Source organism: Antennarius striatus, chromosome 15, assembly GCF_040054535.1.
Source record: "Antennarius striatus isolate MH-2024 chromosome 15, ASM4005453v1, whole genome shotgun sequence".
Lineage (NCBI taxonomy): Eukaryota > Metazoa > Chordata > Actinopteri > Lophiiformes > Antennariidae > Antennarius > Antennarius striatus.
The window spans coordinates 11856434-11874699 of NC_090790.1; the positions used below are offsets into that span (position 1 = coordinate 11856434).

General features: G+C 41.1%; 1 protein-coding gene across 2 annotated transcripts; it reads left to right on the forward strand.

Annotated features, from left to right (window-relative positions):
* Positions 1–5507: 5507 nt before the first annotated feature.
* rnf34b (ring finger protein 34b) lies at positions 5508–17885 on the forward strand. Of its 2 annotated transcripts, XM_068334828.1 has the most exons (8): positions 5508–5798; positions 10944–11162; positions 13590–14060; positions 15988–16050; positions 16122–16323; positions 16430–16453; positions 16658–16699; positions 17698–17885. In XM_068334828.1, exons 1-8 carry the CDS (start codon positions 5793–5795, stop codon positions 17880–17882), a joined length of 1212 nt encoding a protein of 403 aa, XP_068190929.1. In that variant the 5' UTR covers positions 5508–5792; the 3' UTR covers positions 17883–17885. The 2 variants fall into 2 exon arrangements, with proteins under 2 accessions (XP_068190929.1, XP_068190930.1); XM_068334829.1 differs by lacking the exon at positions 16658–16699 and having other exon boundaries at positions 5515–5798.
* The last annotated feature ends 381 nt before the right edge of the window (positions 17886–18266 follow it).

Sequence of the window (18266 nt, forward strand, 5' to 3'; positions counted from 1 at the left end):
ATATGGTTTTATATTTGCAGATTCTTTTTGAATATTGCATAGGTTATGAACTGCAAGCAGCCTTTTAGATACACAATCAAAAACAGATTGTTCAAAAAGTGGGTCTTGAGACATTTTGTAAAGGAGTTCAGTGATTATGTAGTTCTTATCCTACTATTCCTACTATCCTGGTGCAGCCACTGAGAAAAGTTTGTCTCCAAATAAAGGTTTTGGCAAGAAAGCAGTGCGGTTAATATTCCCCGAACAGTAGAAAGGAGGGTCTTAGCTGTGCTGTGCTGAGGTCATACAAACAGAAGAATTATCATGTTAAATTTGATATTCAACTGGGAGCCTGTGCAAAGATAGCACAATAGATGTCATATGTTCCCTCTTTTTGCATCTGCACAATAGTCTGGCTGCAGCATTGTGAACCAGTTGCAGATGAATGATGACTGGACTAAAAATAAAGTCGACTATATAATATCAAAATTAGCTAAAAATACATGTAGTGGCAGTCGTCAGAACTTGAGGATATTAAAACGTGGATGACTTTTTTTTAATCTTTTGGTGATAAAACCAGGCTAATCTTAGATTTGTCTATAAAGTCAAAGAACTTGGATTTGACAAATGAGTAATTTAAAGGTATTCTCAAATCACTAAATGATCAAGTTTTGCATGTGATCTGGTATGTTTGGAAAAATGATCATAGGAATGGGGCAGAGCTGCTGGGAGAGTTGAGGAGTTGAAATGATATGATCTCAAATTTTTATTAGTCATGAATATTTTAATGTTATGTAGATATTTGACATATTTTTGAGTCATCTCTGGTCATTGGGTTGGATGGGAAGGTAATATAAGACAATATACAAGGCCCAAGGACTGAGCCTTGAGCTACTTTATTATTAACAGTGACAGAAAAAGTCCGATCAGTGATGTGACTGATGCTGCTGGACATACTCCAAACCAATGATGGTCAAGTTTCATGGTCAACTGAATCAAAGGCAGCACTGAACTCTAAGAAAAGCAGAGTTGTGTCCGTAGTCTTGTCAAGACCTGTCAATCATACGACTGTTTAATCCTCAATCCTCAGCATCTTTGAATATTTAAATATCTGCTGCTTATTATCACGACTTGAAAATTCAAACTGTTTTTTTATTGCTAAACTTTAGAAACTCCTTGTCCACTGAGTTAAAAGTGTCTCATGTTATGTGTGGTGATTAGACACTGTGCTTTAGTGTTGCAGGAAGCAGACTTCAATATTTTATCTGTTTGACCTCGCTTTTCTAATTTCCTGTAGTTTTTAAACACACATTATAAATACTCTGTCTCTGACAGTAGTTACGTTAAACAGCTAGGTTAAACTGGGGTGGCAGGAGCTCTGTCCACTATAGGTCCTGGGCAGGGGACCAGAGGGTGGTTGGTTCAAGGCCCAAATGGACCAAAAAACTTCAGAGTGTGAACTGGCTGTGTAGAGGTGAGAGTTCATCTCCCAAGCACTGACAAAGCACCTTTATGTGTGTGTGTGTGTGTGTGTGTGTGTGTGTGTGTGTGTGTGTGTGTGTGTGTGTGTGTGTGTGTGTGTGTGTGTGTGTGTGTGTGTGTGTGTGTGTGTGTGTGTGTGTGTGTGTGTGTGTGTGTGTGTGTGTGTGTGTGCGTGTTTGTGTGTGTGTGTGTGTGTGCGTGTGTAGATAGATGGATGGACAGATAAATATGCTATGCTTTGCTATGCTATGTTACTTCCCTAATCTCTCTGAAGTGTTCGTTACCACTAGACTGGTCAGAAATGCCAAACAATAAAAAGCCCAGACTCAGTCGTATCTCCAGGGATTCATGCTTCTGAAGGACGAGATGTTTTTCACTTTTTTGCGTTACTCATCAGACGTGGGAGATCATGTACTTGAACATGTACTCCGATGTAGCCTTTCCCTATAAAGACAGAGTTTCTACAAACTACAAACAATTATCATGTATTGTGAGGTTTTTTTATGTGCGTGTGTTTTGTGTGATTGTCACTGAGTCATAATAAATGTTATGAAAGTATTTGTTCAGAATTGTTATTGTCTATTTTTGTTCTTCATTTTTAATGATTTCATGTTTTCTACACAGTTTTGTTTGCAGGGTTCCCAGCAGTGACTGAACACCGCTTCTCTTTTGTGAAACACATATGCGCCATCCAGTGGCGTCAATTGGGAATGCGACTACTGGATGAATTATTTTGTGTAGCTGCAACTAAATGGTTAAATGGCTCCCTTTTTTCTGTTGAATATATTTCTCTTGCTTCAGCAGCAGAGCAGAACAATATGTAAGAAATCTGATAACTGTGTTCACTGGAATCAAGAGTCAAGACAAGTTGCACTTCACTACATCTGGCATGGGGGTGGGGGGGTCATCTGGGTCAACCCGCTGGTGTGTCACCACCCTAGAGACAGATTGCGTTGAATTGTCCAAGATGTTAATAATTCAGAAGTTTTTATTCCTTTCAGTAACAAAACCATCAACAGAAACATGTGGTAAAAATAATTAACCTGTGGGAAATGACTGTTCACTTACGGGAAAAGACCAACAGAATCGTCCCCAGAGGGAAACAAAACAATTAACCATAATTTTCGATGAAGTGACACTCAACTGTTCAAATAGGAGGGAAGGAGTTGAGATTTCAGCTGAGTTGTGCAACAAGAAGACGATGGGAGACAGCTGTGGCAATAAAACACAAATCCTGATGGAGGCCAAGTGGGAGGAAAATTTACTGTTGAACTGACTTTATTTACACAAATTGAATATTTTGAGTTTGATTTGATAGCAGTGAAGAAAACTGAAGTTCTCCTCCAAACAGTCATGAATTTCTAACATGCTACTTGGAACATTTGTAGAAAGAAAAAAAAAGGTGTCTTTTATCTGTTTTGTGTCACAAAACTCATAAAATGTGTCTGTAGGGGATCTTCCACACACAATAAAAAGAAAACAAGTAAATGAATCGTGCAAAATGCAAAAGTGCAAAAGAGGAATCTTCATTTTCTGTAAAAAAAAAACTGAAGCTCTGCTTTGCTGAAAAACAAACAAAAGTGCAAGGAAGGGTTGTCAGAGACAAACATTTCACCGAGTCAAAGGTCAAGAGTCAACAGTAAACAGAATATTAGACCGAGGGGGGGTTGCTGTGTTTCCTCCAGTCACACTGATGTTTATTTTCTTTGTTAAGATAACATCTATGCTTTCCTGATGAACCTCTTCTTATCAGACCCACTCAGATTGATGCTCTGCTCCGTAAACCCATCTGGAAACAATCATCCACTCCCATCACATCCACACTGTTCTGTGCTGATTGGGAGCAGAGTATCGGTGAACCTCCTCAAAGCCCCCCAAGATAAACATAACAGAAGATTTTCAAACATCTCCATTAGACGTTCCAGAACTGTGTATTTAGTTCTGCTGTAAACCCACAATGGTGTAAAGAAAGTGGAAGTGTACTTAAATGTGATTTTGTGGTACTTGTACTTTAAATATTTTATTTTTATTTTGTGCTTGTCTGTTCCACTACATCTCGGAGGGGGGGAAAAAAATCATAATTCAAATACATTTACTTTTTAAGATTACAGTTTTTCTTTTTTAAAACCGGTTTTAAAAAACACTAAATTAGTTGACTTTGTCTTTCAATCATTCTGTTAATCTGAAGAAGTATAAATTCCTGTGTTTTGAGAAGGTTTTCTAGCTGTTTAAGATAAATTAACAGTTCAAAACATATCTTGGATGAACAAATGTAAAAACAGGGATGATTTTCTGAGCTCATGAAAACTTAACTAATTAGAAATCGGTGGTGCCACAAACATGACGATTGTATAGAAAATGATGCAAGTTTAAATTGCCCGAAAACATATGAAGCAGCTAAAAGGGTTCCTCTTTGAACAATAGCTTATAGATAAAAACCTTACCAATCAACATGTAGCAGGTCAGTGGAGAACGAAGACGTCTGGAGCCTGGCTGCTGGAGGGTGTCAGAGGTGAGAGGTTGGAGATCTGATCTCAGACCAGCAAAAGGGCTGCAGAACAGTCAGCTGAAGGAGCGAGGAAGGTCACTGCAGCACAGCATGGACAGAACAGCTTGTCCTTTGGGACTGGTGGCTGCTGGGGTGCAGAGCTGGAGGTGGATGACCAGAGATCTGGTTAAGTGTCAAATAAAGTTGTTAAGTATCTGGAAGGTCTTTTTGTGGCATGGTAGACATATTACTGGTGGTCACTGATGGTCAGCGGACTGGAGCAAAAATTAAAAAAACTTTCAGAGAGAAAGACTCATGTTTACAGTAAGTACTGAGTTAATGATGAAAATATGATTTTCCATTATTTCCATAATTATTGACCCACATTTTTTTCAACTTCGGTCGCAGATATTTGACATCCAGTTGAATGGCACTGAATTTGCCTAATCCTTAACACATTTCCATCCAACCTTAATCCTAGAAGGAATATTCATAGATAGATAGATAGATACCTACTTTAATGATCCCAAGGGCAATTCAGGTGACATCTGCTCACAAGAGATACAATAAATACACATAACAGTGACAGAGAAAAATGGCACAGCCAAAAGACGTTGTATAAATTACATTATTTACATACTGATATAATTATAACAACAGAAAACAGAAGAACCTAGAATAAAAGGAAGCATAGGGACATGAAAGAAGAAAGAAGCATTGGGTGTAGATGACGTATGATCAGAAACAGAAAACAGAAACGCGTGGACCAAATTCAGACCAAATCTAAAGGTCTTCAGTGTGCCACTTGTGGCCAATAGGTGTCTGCAGATCTATTTGTGATACCGTTTGACTAAAGTGGGAATAGCACAGAATTTTAAGGGTAACATTATAATTCCTTGTTTACTCAGATCAGTTTTTACCCTGCTCTGCTGCTGCAGCTTTTGCATAAATTAAAAGTTCGCTATGATTTCAGCTGCATTGCACAGAAGGAACATAATGAGAAGGAGGAACAATCATCACCACCTGCGGCTCAGTTGTGTCTGAGTGGTAATAATAATAATTGTAAGGCAGTGGCCCCTCTATCTGCTGCCCTCTGCTGGCGCGCAGTGGTACTGGCGCTAGGATGGAAGAAAACCCCGTGTAATCTCACTCCTGCAGACTGCAGCCGCGTTCCCTCACACATACGTTCAACCACGCAGGCACGCACACTAACACACACACACACACACACACACACACACACACACACACACACACACACACACACACACGGGCCAAATATGGCGGTAAATAAGATTGTAAACACGTTTAGTTTCTCTTCCATACAAACAGAAATAACCTTACATGTGTTGGCGCTGATAACAAATTCGATTTGACTTCATATGATTGAAGTAAAACCGTGAAATACAAAAAAAAAATCAACAACAAAAAATCGCGACTTGAATGACCTAAAATGAACTTGACTGTAAAATATGATTCAGGGGGCTGACGCATATGAGCCCCCCAGCTTGATGAAAAAAAAAGAAAAAAAAACAACCTACTAATTCAGTCAAATAAAGCGAAGCTGTGAAAATAGCATGATGCGTCTGTCAGGCTCGTACCTGCGTCTTTACGCACGACAGCGAACGCCCCCTTCGGAGACGCGTTAAGGCGGATTGGCTGCTAAAGATACCAGCGGCCGTGTGCGCTCCGTGGTTGGCTGCGGCTCTCTTGACCATTACGTTATCCTTACTCCACACACACTGGCTGCCTGAGAGAGGGAAGACGTAATTGTTTGATTCCCTGCACTTGCAATGATTGCCGTCCTGACATCAGTCGGTATATTCCTCAATCTGGAGGCGCAATGAAGGTGAGCATCGATCCGCGGTTTCATTGGGCGGATTGAGATGTACTTGCGATGCAGATTTCATGTGATTTACGCACGGCGCTGCACCGACAGGCAGGGAATACCTCAATACTAACGTCAGTTATGCGTGTGGTTTGCGTGCGCTTACATATCTGTCGCGTCAATAGGCTTAGAATCAACAGTTTAATTTCAATTTGTCACGTATTCAGTCGCTGTCTGGCTCCCGCCATCGTCAGTCCATTCATTATTTTAAAAAATCCGCACGTCAATCCGTCCCGACGAGCAGTTTGGAGCCTGTTTCTGACCCCCGGTGCGATAGTTCAGTGGACTAAAGCCGCCGAGAGACGTCCATTCATCGGTAGGCTGTAATCCGCTCTAGGGGGAGAGAGAGACTGCGGTCCGGGAGGGGGTGAGAGCCGCGATGCTGTTGGAGGGGGGGGACGTCTGGGTGACGGCTCACAGGTCCGAGCTGCGTCAGGAGTCTCCTTCTCCCGTGTGTGTGTGTGTGTGTGTGTGTGTGTGTGTGTGTGTGTGTGTGTGTGTGTGTGTGTGTGTGTGTGTGTGTGTGTGCGTGCGTGTGTGTGTCAGCTCGAGCTCAAGGGGTGATTATGGTGAAGATGATGGCGATGATGTCATTGCTCTACTGGCGGCAGGTTTGGAGCGACAGTGTCGGTGAAAGGTGAAGTGGAAGCACTGCATCATCATCATCACCATCATCATCATCATCATCACCACCATCATCATCACCATCATCATCATCACCGGTCGTTGTGTGCACTACATGTTTGACAGCTGTAATCACTTGTTATTGCAGCGGTGCTGCAGCTGATTGGTTGCTAGTTAAAAACTGACTACACGCAAAAGCTAGGTCGTTCAATTCCAAAGATACATTTACTGAGTTATAATTAAGATCATCTACGTGATCATGACTTGAAGTATTTTGCAGGGACATTGTTTTGCCTGGAAGAATTTCCACCAAGTAATCCAGGTTATGAAGTGACTTGAATATTTCCAGATATGAGGCGAACAAAAGTGATGCTGATGATTTATTGTTTTCAAAAAAGTCTATTTTTGCAGCTTTTAAATCAACTTTGGTCATTTCAGGATTACACCATCATCTATTTAATGTCTTTTTATTACACCACCCCATCTGTACTCCAAATTAGCACTATACTTCATCACCCCTTGCTGCAGACACATCACCCTTCGCTGACGAAAACCAAATCTTTGTGATGTTTTATTGACTAATCTGGTTTAAATTGAAAAGCTGCTTTTCTGCCCCCGTGGAACAGACGCTGCTGGCCGACTGGTGGACGCATAACTCTCCAAATGGGAATGGCTCCTGCTCAACGTGTGTTATTGATGTTGTGTTAATCAGGAATAGATCTATGACACGGCCCATGACATTTTTAATTGTTTGATTTATTTTTTGGATTTATTTTCATTTTATTTTTATTCATTTTCCCTACACATTGTGGACACAAACACCCCCAAATTATATTAAATTAGAAGATTTCACTGCAGTGCAGCTCTGATGTAGCACAGAGGATCATAATTATTAACGCTGGCTTCTGGATTGGTTGAAGTTTAAAGCTATAAACGAAGTCCAGAGGGCACAGCAGATTTGTGGTGGTGGTTGTTAAATAGTCCAGTTATGTTTTGATATTGCCGGATAATCTCCACAGCAGCCTGTGCCACACCAGTCGTATTCTCCAGGCTAAATCCTCCCCAATCCCATTGCTGCCTTTGGACTAAACTATTTAAGTGTTATTTCGCAGATGCAAATCCAAACTTAGCCGGTAGCAGCTGAAGGTTTATGTGCATATCTCTCAAGACTTCAGTGGATTTGACGTCCCGAAGGCTGCAGCAGACATCACTGAATCATTTCCATCTAAACACCTCATTTAGACGCATCATAGCATTTACTGACAAAGTGTGTGGCCAGACAACACAAGACAGTAACAGATGGGTGGTTTTTTTTGTTTTTTTTTATTTTTTGCTATCACAGAGAGAAATAAAAAGTGTGAGACATAGAGGGAGAGAGTGTGATTGGAAGATTATTAGTGATGACGGTGTGCAGGTACTCACAGTGAAAACCCTCATAACACAGTTTGTTTGATACCAATCCACAAGGAATATTGGTATTAAAGAAAGCCTCAAAGACATTCAATTGTAATATATATATATATAGCTTCCCATTATGTTGTTGAAAATGATGTCATAGCAATCTTATCCTGTAATATATTTTAAAAAAACGACTTAATATTGTATCGGTGTTTTAATTTATTATTGCTAACAGAACAAAATGGAGAATATTATAAATCTCTGAGCAGCACTTTACTGCAGGGTTTTGTTATATACCTGTCACGACAGATTCTTCATCACTGTCATGGATTGTCATGGATGTAGATTCACCCTCCTCCACCTCTAGCATGGGTGTAGCAGCACTGAACTTCCTTTAAGCTTTTATTAAAAATAACCCGAGATATTTTCTCAACTTCCTCCAGAGCCACAAAACGCATCATGAACACCTGTTTCCACTGGCTGAGGAGTAAATAAACATCACGTGCAAACTGAGCTTAATGTAGGGGGGAAAAAACACTATCCAGTGTTTTTGTTTTAATTTCACTTTACATGAATGCCTTTATTTCATCACCTAATTTTAATCTAGCTGTGTTTACAGTTCTACTTCCTGCAGACATTTGGTGAATCAGTGGACGTAAAATGTTCAGAAGAAACCAAAAAAATCTTCCTATCTGCTGTCATTCTAGTTAAATACTCCTGCTTTAATGTGTCCCATTTATGTCCCACCCAGGCTCCCATATGGCCACTTTTTTTTTTTTAGATTTTTTGACCTAAACTGATTTTATGAGGCCAGATCCAGACTTTTTCTAGTGCTTCTGTACATTTCTTTCTTTTTCTGACTCTATTCGGTGTTAAATATCCAGTGGTGGTGGTGAATATCTCTGACCCGGCAGTTAAAGTTTCTACAACATGACAAGCATGCAGTGTCATAACATCCTGCTTGTAGGGGTGGAAATGCAAATGATACAAGTAAAAACAAATGTTTACATGCAGTATTTGTTCATGTCACTCCTTTGTTCGGGCGTCCCGGCCTGCAGAGCGTCTGCTAATTGAAGTGACAAAAGGAGCTTGTGCTGCTGGCGCCGGGCCACAGAAGTCTTATTTCATAGCCAGACTGCAGCAGCAGCTACTCGTCCCAGAGAATGCACTAAATATTCCTTCAGTGTACTCGCTTCGAAGGAATATTTCATCTTAACTCGACTTTTCCAGCAGGTTAAACTTGTCTTACAGCCAGATAATTCTTGTGGGTTTTATTGCATGCACAAAGTCAGAGCAGTTTGTTTGGATAAAGTCTCCATTACATTTAAAAGACAATCATGCTTCTGGATCGTTACGTTTTTATTTCCTAATAACCCAGCTCAAGGTAAATCAAGAAGAGACTTTCTTAAGGTTAAACTTAAGTCCAGTTGCTTCTCTTTTTTTGCTCTTCTTTATTTATTTTTTGATTTTATTCTATTTTTTTAATGAAAATAAATTGAAACATTTGGTCTGTTGGTCTGCCAAAACAATTTATTTTTAAGATATTACCTTGTTTTAGTGGTAAAATTGTGCTGATCCAACTGGTAAGGCGTTCCTTCCTGTCTGGCTTTATGACGGGTTTAACCTTTAAAACTACATCTTGACTGTCACGTGGCGTTCAGGGCAGCCCTTCTTCCATCTCGCCATGACTCCTCATATAGTGCCTCATTGCTCAGATTACATAATGAGTCTCTAAGCAGATGGGTGAGGTCAGATCACAGGGAGTTTGTGACAAGCCGAGCGCTGCCTGCCTTATGCAGAGATGTGGCGGGACCCTGTGCATCCCATTGTCCAAACACACAGAGGGCTTACATTATGCTCATGTCAGCAATCCACTACAGGCTGAGGAACAACAAAAAGACACGTTCTCTGTTCGCCATCTTTCCCCCTCCCCCTCCTCGTTCAATCGAGATGCTCCAAGGAGCCGCTGCTCTCGTCACGCCATCTTTGCTCCTCGTGTCGTCTGCCGGTCAGCAAACATGTCTGATTTTTACGTGGATGTTCACTTAAACTTCAGCAGGCTGGGAGCAGAGAGGTCGTGCAGCTCCTCTTCCTCATTTCCTCAGTGTCCATGAGGTTGTTTAGTTTATCACATTGTACAAAATAATGCAGTGACTGAGAAATGTTGCCCACAGCCCCATTGGAGATGGTCATTAATAGAAGCTTTCAGCATCTGCCGCCATCTAATTCTAACCTCAAGGACTTTAACAGAGCACTCTCAGTAATGTCTTGTCCAGCATCCCCCCACCCCTCCATTGCATCTCATTCTTTTTTTTCCAAATGGTTTTTGGTGTCATTGAATTTTGTTCTGTTGACCGTGATGATAGTATTTTTGTAACAGTTTGCTGACAGACTGATGTCTAACTAATTAAACTTTAATAAAATGCTTCCACTCAGTGCACACGGCGTCACTGAACGGTTGGATCAATATTAAAATGATGTGGCTGAACGCTTAATGTTCATCAGTCTGTCTCCTGTCTGTGCAATAGTGCAATAAATAGATGGAAACCACACGCAGTGTCTAGAAATGGGTAATTAGTTGAAAGTATATTGACAGTAAGCAACATTTCAAACCTCTCACCAACTTAATCCAGCTAATGTCGGTTCATTTGATTCAGATCTTCCACAATGTGCTTCAAATGTGTCCTGTTAACACAATTCGCTGCTGTTCGCCCAAAATAAAAGGTGCATGCAAAGCAGTATGACTGACATAAGAGCAAACACATCTCAACTGGGGGAGTTCATACCTGAAAGTAATATGTTCAGAATGTGGGTCTCTTTTCGAATCAGATTACACCGAATAAAACGAGAAATTATCCCAGTTTTACTAGTTTAGTATTTGAAGTTGTAATGGAGATCCCAAAGTTTCCACAGATACAAATATCAGACTTCATGTGGAGGCTATTTATGTAAAAAGGATTTTTTTTTCAGTTCATGGAACAGTGTATCCGTAGAAATCTTTAATTTCCTTATATACATAAGTCATAGTTTAATGTTTCATCTAAACCTGTGACGTGTGTGTGATCTTATGTTTGTCGCCTGCAGGCGGGGGCGTCGTCCATGTGGGCGTCATGCTGTGGGCTGCTGAACGAGATGATGGGCACGGGCACGGTGCGGGCTCAGCAGCCGGGGTTCGGAGCGGGAGCAGGGCCCTTCCGCTTCGCCCCCAGTGCTGGGTACTCCACCTACCCCCCCACCAGCTCAGGGAGTGCCGGACAGCTTTGTAAGGCATGCGGATTGGCTTTCTCTGTCTTCAGACGCAAGGTAAGCGAAGGTAGCAGACCTGGGTGGGGTCTATAATAATGATCATAATAATATGGTAATGATAAACCTTGTTTATAGAATATTTATCACACAGGAGCTGGAGCTCAAAGTGCTTTGCAAACAAAAAAAGAAATGATAGAGTAAGACACAAAACAATAGAATTAAAAATTACAAATTTGTCAAAGAAATGAGAAAAAGTAAAAATAATGAAATATAAGTATATAAATTTTCAGCTTCTCTCACTTCACACATCGATACTAAATAAATTCATTCATCTTGTAAGCAATGGAGAGATTCTTCAGTCAACTTCTGTAGTTGTTTTTTTATGATGGCTCATTATGTAACTATTGCGTGCATTGTGTTTGTGGTGCGTTCAAGGAAATGTGGACATCCATAATTGGTTAGTTACCACTGAACAAAGATCTCCTTGGAAAGGACGTTAATGTGCTCTGCATTGAAATACAACACATACAATTCAGTCTGTATAGTTGTTAAGTACCTTATCATTTCCATTGGTCAGGTGTGGCTCCTAATCATCATCCCCAATTTGCACAGATTTGTTTGCTAATCTTCCCGTTTCACCAGTGACTGGTTATATCTTATAATCTAACTTAAATCTTCCTCTTATGATCCTTTGTCTCTTTTTGGCTATTCAGAATTCTGTTCAACATGGTCAGAAAATTACTTTTTTTAAACCCTTCATGCAAAGACTCCAGATGTGTATTGTTACTATGATGAGAACACACTAATGACTAAGACTTTGGCTGGGAGCATCTACTTCTGAAAATAGTATATAAGTATTGAGAGTGTAATAATGGCCAACAAATAACTAATAATCATTAAAAAATTGTAAAAGGGGATTTTCTATCATTTAAAAGCTTAACGACTCGGGAAGAATCAGACTTTTGTTGCAGGCAATTTTGGGACATTTGAATGGCACTTTGTGTGTTATACATTTCTGAGATTGAGTTGTAAAACTACTCTGGAAAATGTCAACTAAAATGTAAATATTATATAAAGGCATTTAAACTCCCCCTCCAAGTTTTAATTTGTGGAAAATGATCACCAGCATTTTAAACCCTCCTCGACAAAATCTCTGGCACGGCCCTTAAAACTCACACCACACGTGTCTTTGCTGGCATTTCCATGGTGTGTGCACTGCGGAGTGTGTGAGAGATTAACGGCAGAGTGTATCTGTCTGGCAGTCAAACACGCTGATGAAAACACTGCAGAGCCTCGTCTCTGCCTTAGATGGCTGTGTCATCACGCATACACACACATACGAACGCACACGCACACACACACACAGCAGGCGCCTTTCCCATTTCCTTGGACTCATGCATTTGTGTTTTCAGGGTGATATTTCCAAATGTTTGAAGAAAAGTAGAAATGCATTTACAGTTGACCAGATAACATTTGTGAACGAGTGCTAAGAAGCTGTTTAAAGCCAGTGGCCGATTTGTTTTGCTGCCCATTTGAAGTGTCAATCTACTCCGCTGGTCTGTATCAGGAGACGGCGTGCGGCCAGTAAAATGTCAAATGTCATCTGACAGGAGCTGCACATCGGTTGGTTGGTTGGTTTTTTTATTCTTTCCCAGAAAACATCTGAGCAAACAGGAGCTAATGTTTATCATGAGGAAACAGCCAAAAACAGAAAGAAAAAATAATAATTTGTTTGGGACCCTGGCACAAATAAGATATGTACAGTACGTATTATTTTTTTCTGTATGATTTCCATTGTCAATGATTTTGATTGAGCTAAAAATAAAGTTTGGACCATAATATAAACATTTCTATCATGGTTTCCAAAAGTATTAACATTTTAATCAACTAGTTGGTTAGCAGCACATAATTCACCTGACAAATAGAGTGATAGAACTAGAACCAAGGCAGTCACAGACTGCGGCATCCCTGAATTCAAAATTTTACCCTGACCTACTTGCATAAGTCAAAGTTCTAAGCTAGTGCTCTGACCTACAGTCTTTTGATCTACGGTCTTACTCACACTGGCCTTCTCCCTCCTCTTTCTATCTTTTCCAGTTCCTGAGAGTACAAATTTTCATCCCCTTTGCCGCCCGTGTAATGTGCTTTTTGTTTCATCTTTCTATCCGCAACGGTTGCGAAGATATTTGGTGGACAAACTAATGAATGAATGAACACTAACAATTACAATACATCCCTGCTTTGAAGCAGGATGGTGAAGTATCTTCAAAACCAAACAAGAAAATCTGATCACCTTCCATTTGAGGCTTTATAATCACTATAAAAAAGATCAGCAATCGACAGATTTCAATCTATAAAAACATCATCCGTAGATGATTTATTCATCAAAAGTGACATACAGGAAGTGGTTCAAATTATGGTTCTGGACACATTTGTCCAACTGCATCGCATCTGTCGCTCATCTTCCTCATCTTCCTCCAACAGCACATCTGCTGTGATTGTAAGAAGAGCTTCTGCGCCCTGTGCTCGGTGCTTCAGGAGAACCTGCGCTGCTGCACCACCTGCCATCTGCTGCGCGGCACCGCCTTCCAGAGGCCTCGGCTCATGCAGCTCCGGGTGAAAGATCTGCGACAGTACCTGCTGCTGCGCAACATCCCCACCGACACATGCAGGGAGAAGGAGGACCTGGTGGACCTGGTGCTCTGTCATCAGGGGACGAGAGAAACCCAGAGACCAGTGATGGAGGAGGAAGACAACGAAGAAGAGGAGGATGATGATGATGATGATGATGATGATGATGAAGGGGGAGAGGACACAGATAGTTTGCATTCACTCCCCCATTCACGTGCAGGCTCTCCCCCCTCCGCCACGCGCTCCACGTCTGAACAGTCGGTCCTCTCCGCCTCTCAGGTAGACGTGCTCAGCCCAAGTGACAGCTCAGGGACCAGCAGCCAGGTTAGTGTGTGTATGTGTGTGTGTGTGCGTGTGTTTGTGTGCGTCCTCGTTTGATCTAAGATAATTCATTTTGAAGGTTAAGTCATCTTCTTGCAAAGTGTCACTGATGCTGCTTTACGTCAGGAGAAAACAAACAGATGCTGTTTTCAGACATTATTCGGCCTCTTCTTCTTCTTCTTCTTTGGTGCTTTTTTTTTTCTCTCTGAAACAAAGATCTGCAGCTTTGCTCCAGTCTTCAGCAGGATGTGCATGTGACAGCTGGAAACAGCTGTGTTATCTCTGTGTGGGTTTATCTGTGCATACATGCATGCGTGTGTGGGTGTGGGTGTGTGTGTATGTGTGTGTGTGTTTGTAGTGAGTTTGTGTATGTGTCCTCAGATCAGCCAACAACGCAGCTTAAGCCTTTGCCTTTTTTAGGTTTGTACACAGGCTGAGTCTATTACGTAACAGACACACAGGTTGAGAACTCCCCACAGCGTCACGGCTACAGCTAAACAGCAGAAACTCTCGTCTCATCCCCCTCACAGATCAACTCTTAGGGAGGATTTAAGAATCATGGAAGTTATTTTTGTTTAGTAAGGGTAAATTTGTGAATGCACACTACAAAAAACGAAATATTCTGTCATCATTTGCATATTTCAACTGGAAAATGTCTCAGATAATGAGTAATCTGACTCATTTACTTTATATTCATTTGCTTTATTTATATTCAGGAAATATTTTTAGTTTCTGCAATGATAACTACTATTAAATTCACTTATGCCATAATGCAAATTTTGAAGCTCCTGCTACAAATGGATATAAAGCTAGCATTTATCTATCCATTTATGTAATGTATTAGGATGTTTAGAGGAGTAACATTAAAACAGATTTAATATTTAATTATTGAATAATGAAAAGTGGCCAATCATTGCAGACATATTTTTGGTGGGATTTTTTTTTTTTCCACGTTTAGGAGCACGATTTATGTCTCGAAACTTAAATTCAGCATCCTGTGTCTCCTTGACAGAAGTGCTCTATGAATGCTCTCTGATATTCTGACACGTTTGAAACGCTTGATCAAAATCAGGCACGGATTGAAAGGAGCTTTGTGCTTTAAAGAGGTTTGGCACTTTGCATGATTTTGTAGCAGCTGCTCCTTTTTTCCCGCCTCTGAGGCGTCTATCCCGAGCAAAGGCGTGATGTCTGGGTTAAAGTGGGAATCCAGCACCTTGATATTCATGGACACCATATTAACTTATCTTCAGTTGAGGAAGACGCTGGTCTGGCAGAATGTGCTGCAGCAGACAAAGGATTTTTACTCTGAACAGTGAGCTTATCTCAGCGCTTCATGATCTTCCTTTTTGTCAGGCAGATGAAGGCGCGAGACGATCTCTTCTCCCCAAAGCAAATAAACACCTGAGATGAAACAAAGCTACATACTCCTTCTGTCCTGTTAGTGTAGTTCTGTTTACTCCCACAACCTCCACCTTCAAAAGATGACGATTAACCTCCGACAGAAGCTGAGTCAAACATCTCTGTTCATGAAACACATAAATCATAGATAGCTGGGAAGTCCTTTTTTTTTGTCACGGTGATGATTGTGGGATTGTAGTGGAACAGGAGGCAGCGCAAAAACGGGTGTGAGTTATGCTGATTATCATCTCATTAATGAGACAAACAAATATAGATCATCTAAATGTGTCCTGACATTTAGCTGCTCCAAACCCACACTTATCAGGTTGGCTGTCAGCCTCTTTATGAAGTATGAAATTCAAGGTCGTCTTTTTTATATATATATAGATCAGTTGGCTTTGGCTCTGTCATTTAACAGTTTTTGTTTGAAGAGCCAAATTAGTGTGTTTCAATAGGCTGGTACATGAATGGAATGCTGATTCATGAGAATCTGGATGTGAACCACAGTGTGTGTTGATTTTTACTCCAACAGGGGCATGAGGACACCCCCACAGCATCTCTCTTGAACCTGGAGCCCACAGATAACATCTTGGAGGTAATTTTTTTTTTTAAATGACATTAAAACCATTAAAATGCATGATTACAAACCATTTTTGTGGATTGTAGGTCAGTCCAGCGACACAGAGGAGGATCAGGGCCTCGCTGTCTGATCTGGACAACGAAGAGGCGATAGAAAACCTCTCTGTCCGCCAGTTGAAAGAGATTCTGGCCAGGAACTTTGTGAATTACTCTGGATGCTGCGAGAAGTGGGAGCTGCTGGAGCGAGTTCACCGACTCTACAGAGAAAATGAGCAAAACAGGAAATCTAGTAAGAGGTTTTTTTGGGGGGTTTTTTTGGATTCAACGTCGTGTTTTTGCATCAAGGTTTGGATTTTTTGACATTCAAATTTTTTTGTTGTTGTCTTTTCTTTCAGTGGAAAATGTGAGCATCACTGCAGGTAAATATTACTGTTTGATAAAGGGTTAATTGTGAACGTGGGACAGTAGAATATTAAATCTAATTCATTTGGCCCCATTTTGTTGTGATTTCTATATCATGAAAAAGTTCTACGTTGCTGCTTTAACAATATTTTCCATTAGTGGTTAATTCAGTGTTAAGCTAATATAATCTCTTTAATACTGCCTGTTCTTGTCTATACAAGTGGTTGCATATCCTCCACCTCTCTGCAACAGTGGAGTTGGAGGTAAGACGTTCGTATAAAAAGCCATTTCACCTTTCCATCTCATGCAGATTGCACTAAAGGCACGCTGCACTCCTGCATATTATCCCATCGCGGTTTCGTGATTCATTCTCTCCAGCCTGATTTGGCGTCTCTGCATTCTGTCACTGCCATTTGTTTTCCAATGTGCATCACATCGTTTTATTCTAAAGGACAGCCTCTCATCCCATCATTAATGCACTCTCTAAGAGGTTTTACCTCTTGATGAGCCATCATTGTGCCCCAGTGGCAGCAGCATGTCTCCATCAAGAGTAATTACATTGTGGAGTTTCTTTGAGGCTCTCTTGTTGACATGAAGGGCTTTAGGATCATATTAACCCACGTGATAGTGGGATTTGTAGGGATGGCGCACCGGCTGCAGATGGATTGACTTTTCTCCACTGCAGAAGAAATGAAGTAGCAGGAACCAGATTTGGACCGGCGAGCAATTAGTCAGCAGCCGGACGCTTTGAAAGCTGTGTACTGCATTCATTTGCTTTGGTCATTAGTTTATTTGACAGTAAGAACTAATTACTGTAAAAGAAAAGTGAAAAGTTAACGGTGAAAATTTCTTTACTTTTAATATACTTATAAAAAGTGTGAAAAGTTATTAATCTTATTTCCTCAGTCCAATTAGTGAATCATTAATTGTGGGAATGTTCAAGTCCACTAGTCTTATAAAACATCTTTCTGTTTTCGGGTTGGGCTTGACTTTTTTCCACAAAATTTAGGCTGAAGTTTCATTAATTTTGTTCTAAAGTAACACCCAACAGATCTCACCTATCAGCTTGTAATCAAACTGGATGGTTAGCGACGCAGATCTCTGTAGCGGTAATTTAATAAAGAGGTACGAAGCTAAACGGAAGCAGAGAACCTGCTGGGATGTAATGCTAATGATTCTCATCTTAACTCTCCATTCATAACATCATCACAGCTTAATGCGCTGCCACAGAACAGTTCTAATGCTGCTCTTCCGTCTGCAGATGGTGTCAGAGCTCAGCTGGCGGCCGATGAAAACCTGTGTCGTATCTGCATGGATGCCATGATCGACTGCGTGCTGCTGGAATGTGGTCACATGGTAACCTGCACCAAATGTGGAAAGCGAATGAGCGAGTGTCCAATCTGCAGGCAGTATGTAGTGCGAGCTGTGCATGTCTTCAAGTCTTAAAACTTTGCGTGTGGGTGTGACGGAGGTCCTTGAGATGTGCACACTGCTCCAGCCTGAGGATGAACTGCTGTGCATGAGGACTGACTGGGCCTGATGCTGCAGCAGGCAGGAGGGACCAGTCTATGAAACCAGACTGTTGCCTCATGCTTACCACGGTTTGCCCCCCCTTGTCTCTTTGACTAACTTTCATCCAGTTCCACTTCTCCCGCTCCCGGTGAATCAGCTGCACCGGGAACCTCACTCTTTATCTCTTGATCTGTTAAACACACAGTAGAAACGCCCACCATCACTCTCTGTTGTATCCTCTGTTCAGATTTGACTCACAGGAGAGGAGAGGAGGCGGTTTCGTGGATACTTGAAGTGGATCGGAGTTCCGTGTGTTCT

Bases quoted from the DNA above. Each gene is read 5' to 3' on its own strand.
- rnf34b (XM_068334828.1), top strand. The intron at 11,163-13,589 runs GTAAGCGAAGGT...TTCCTCCAACAG, and splicing joins TCTCTGTCTTCAGACGCAAG to CACATCTGCTGTGATTGTAA. The intron at 16,324-16,429 runs GTAAGAGGTTTT...CTTTTCTTTCAG, and splicing joins TGAGCAAAACAGGAAATCTA to TGGAAAATGTGAGCATCACT.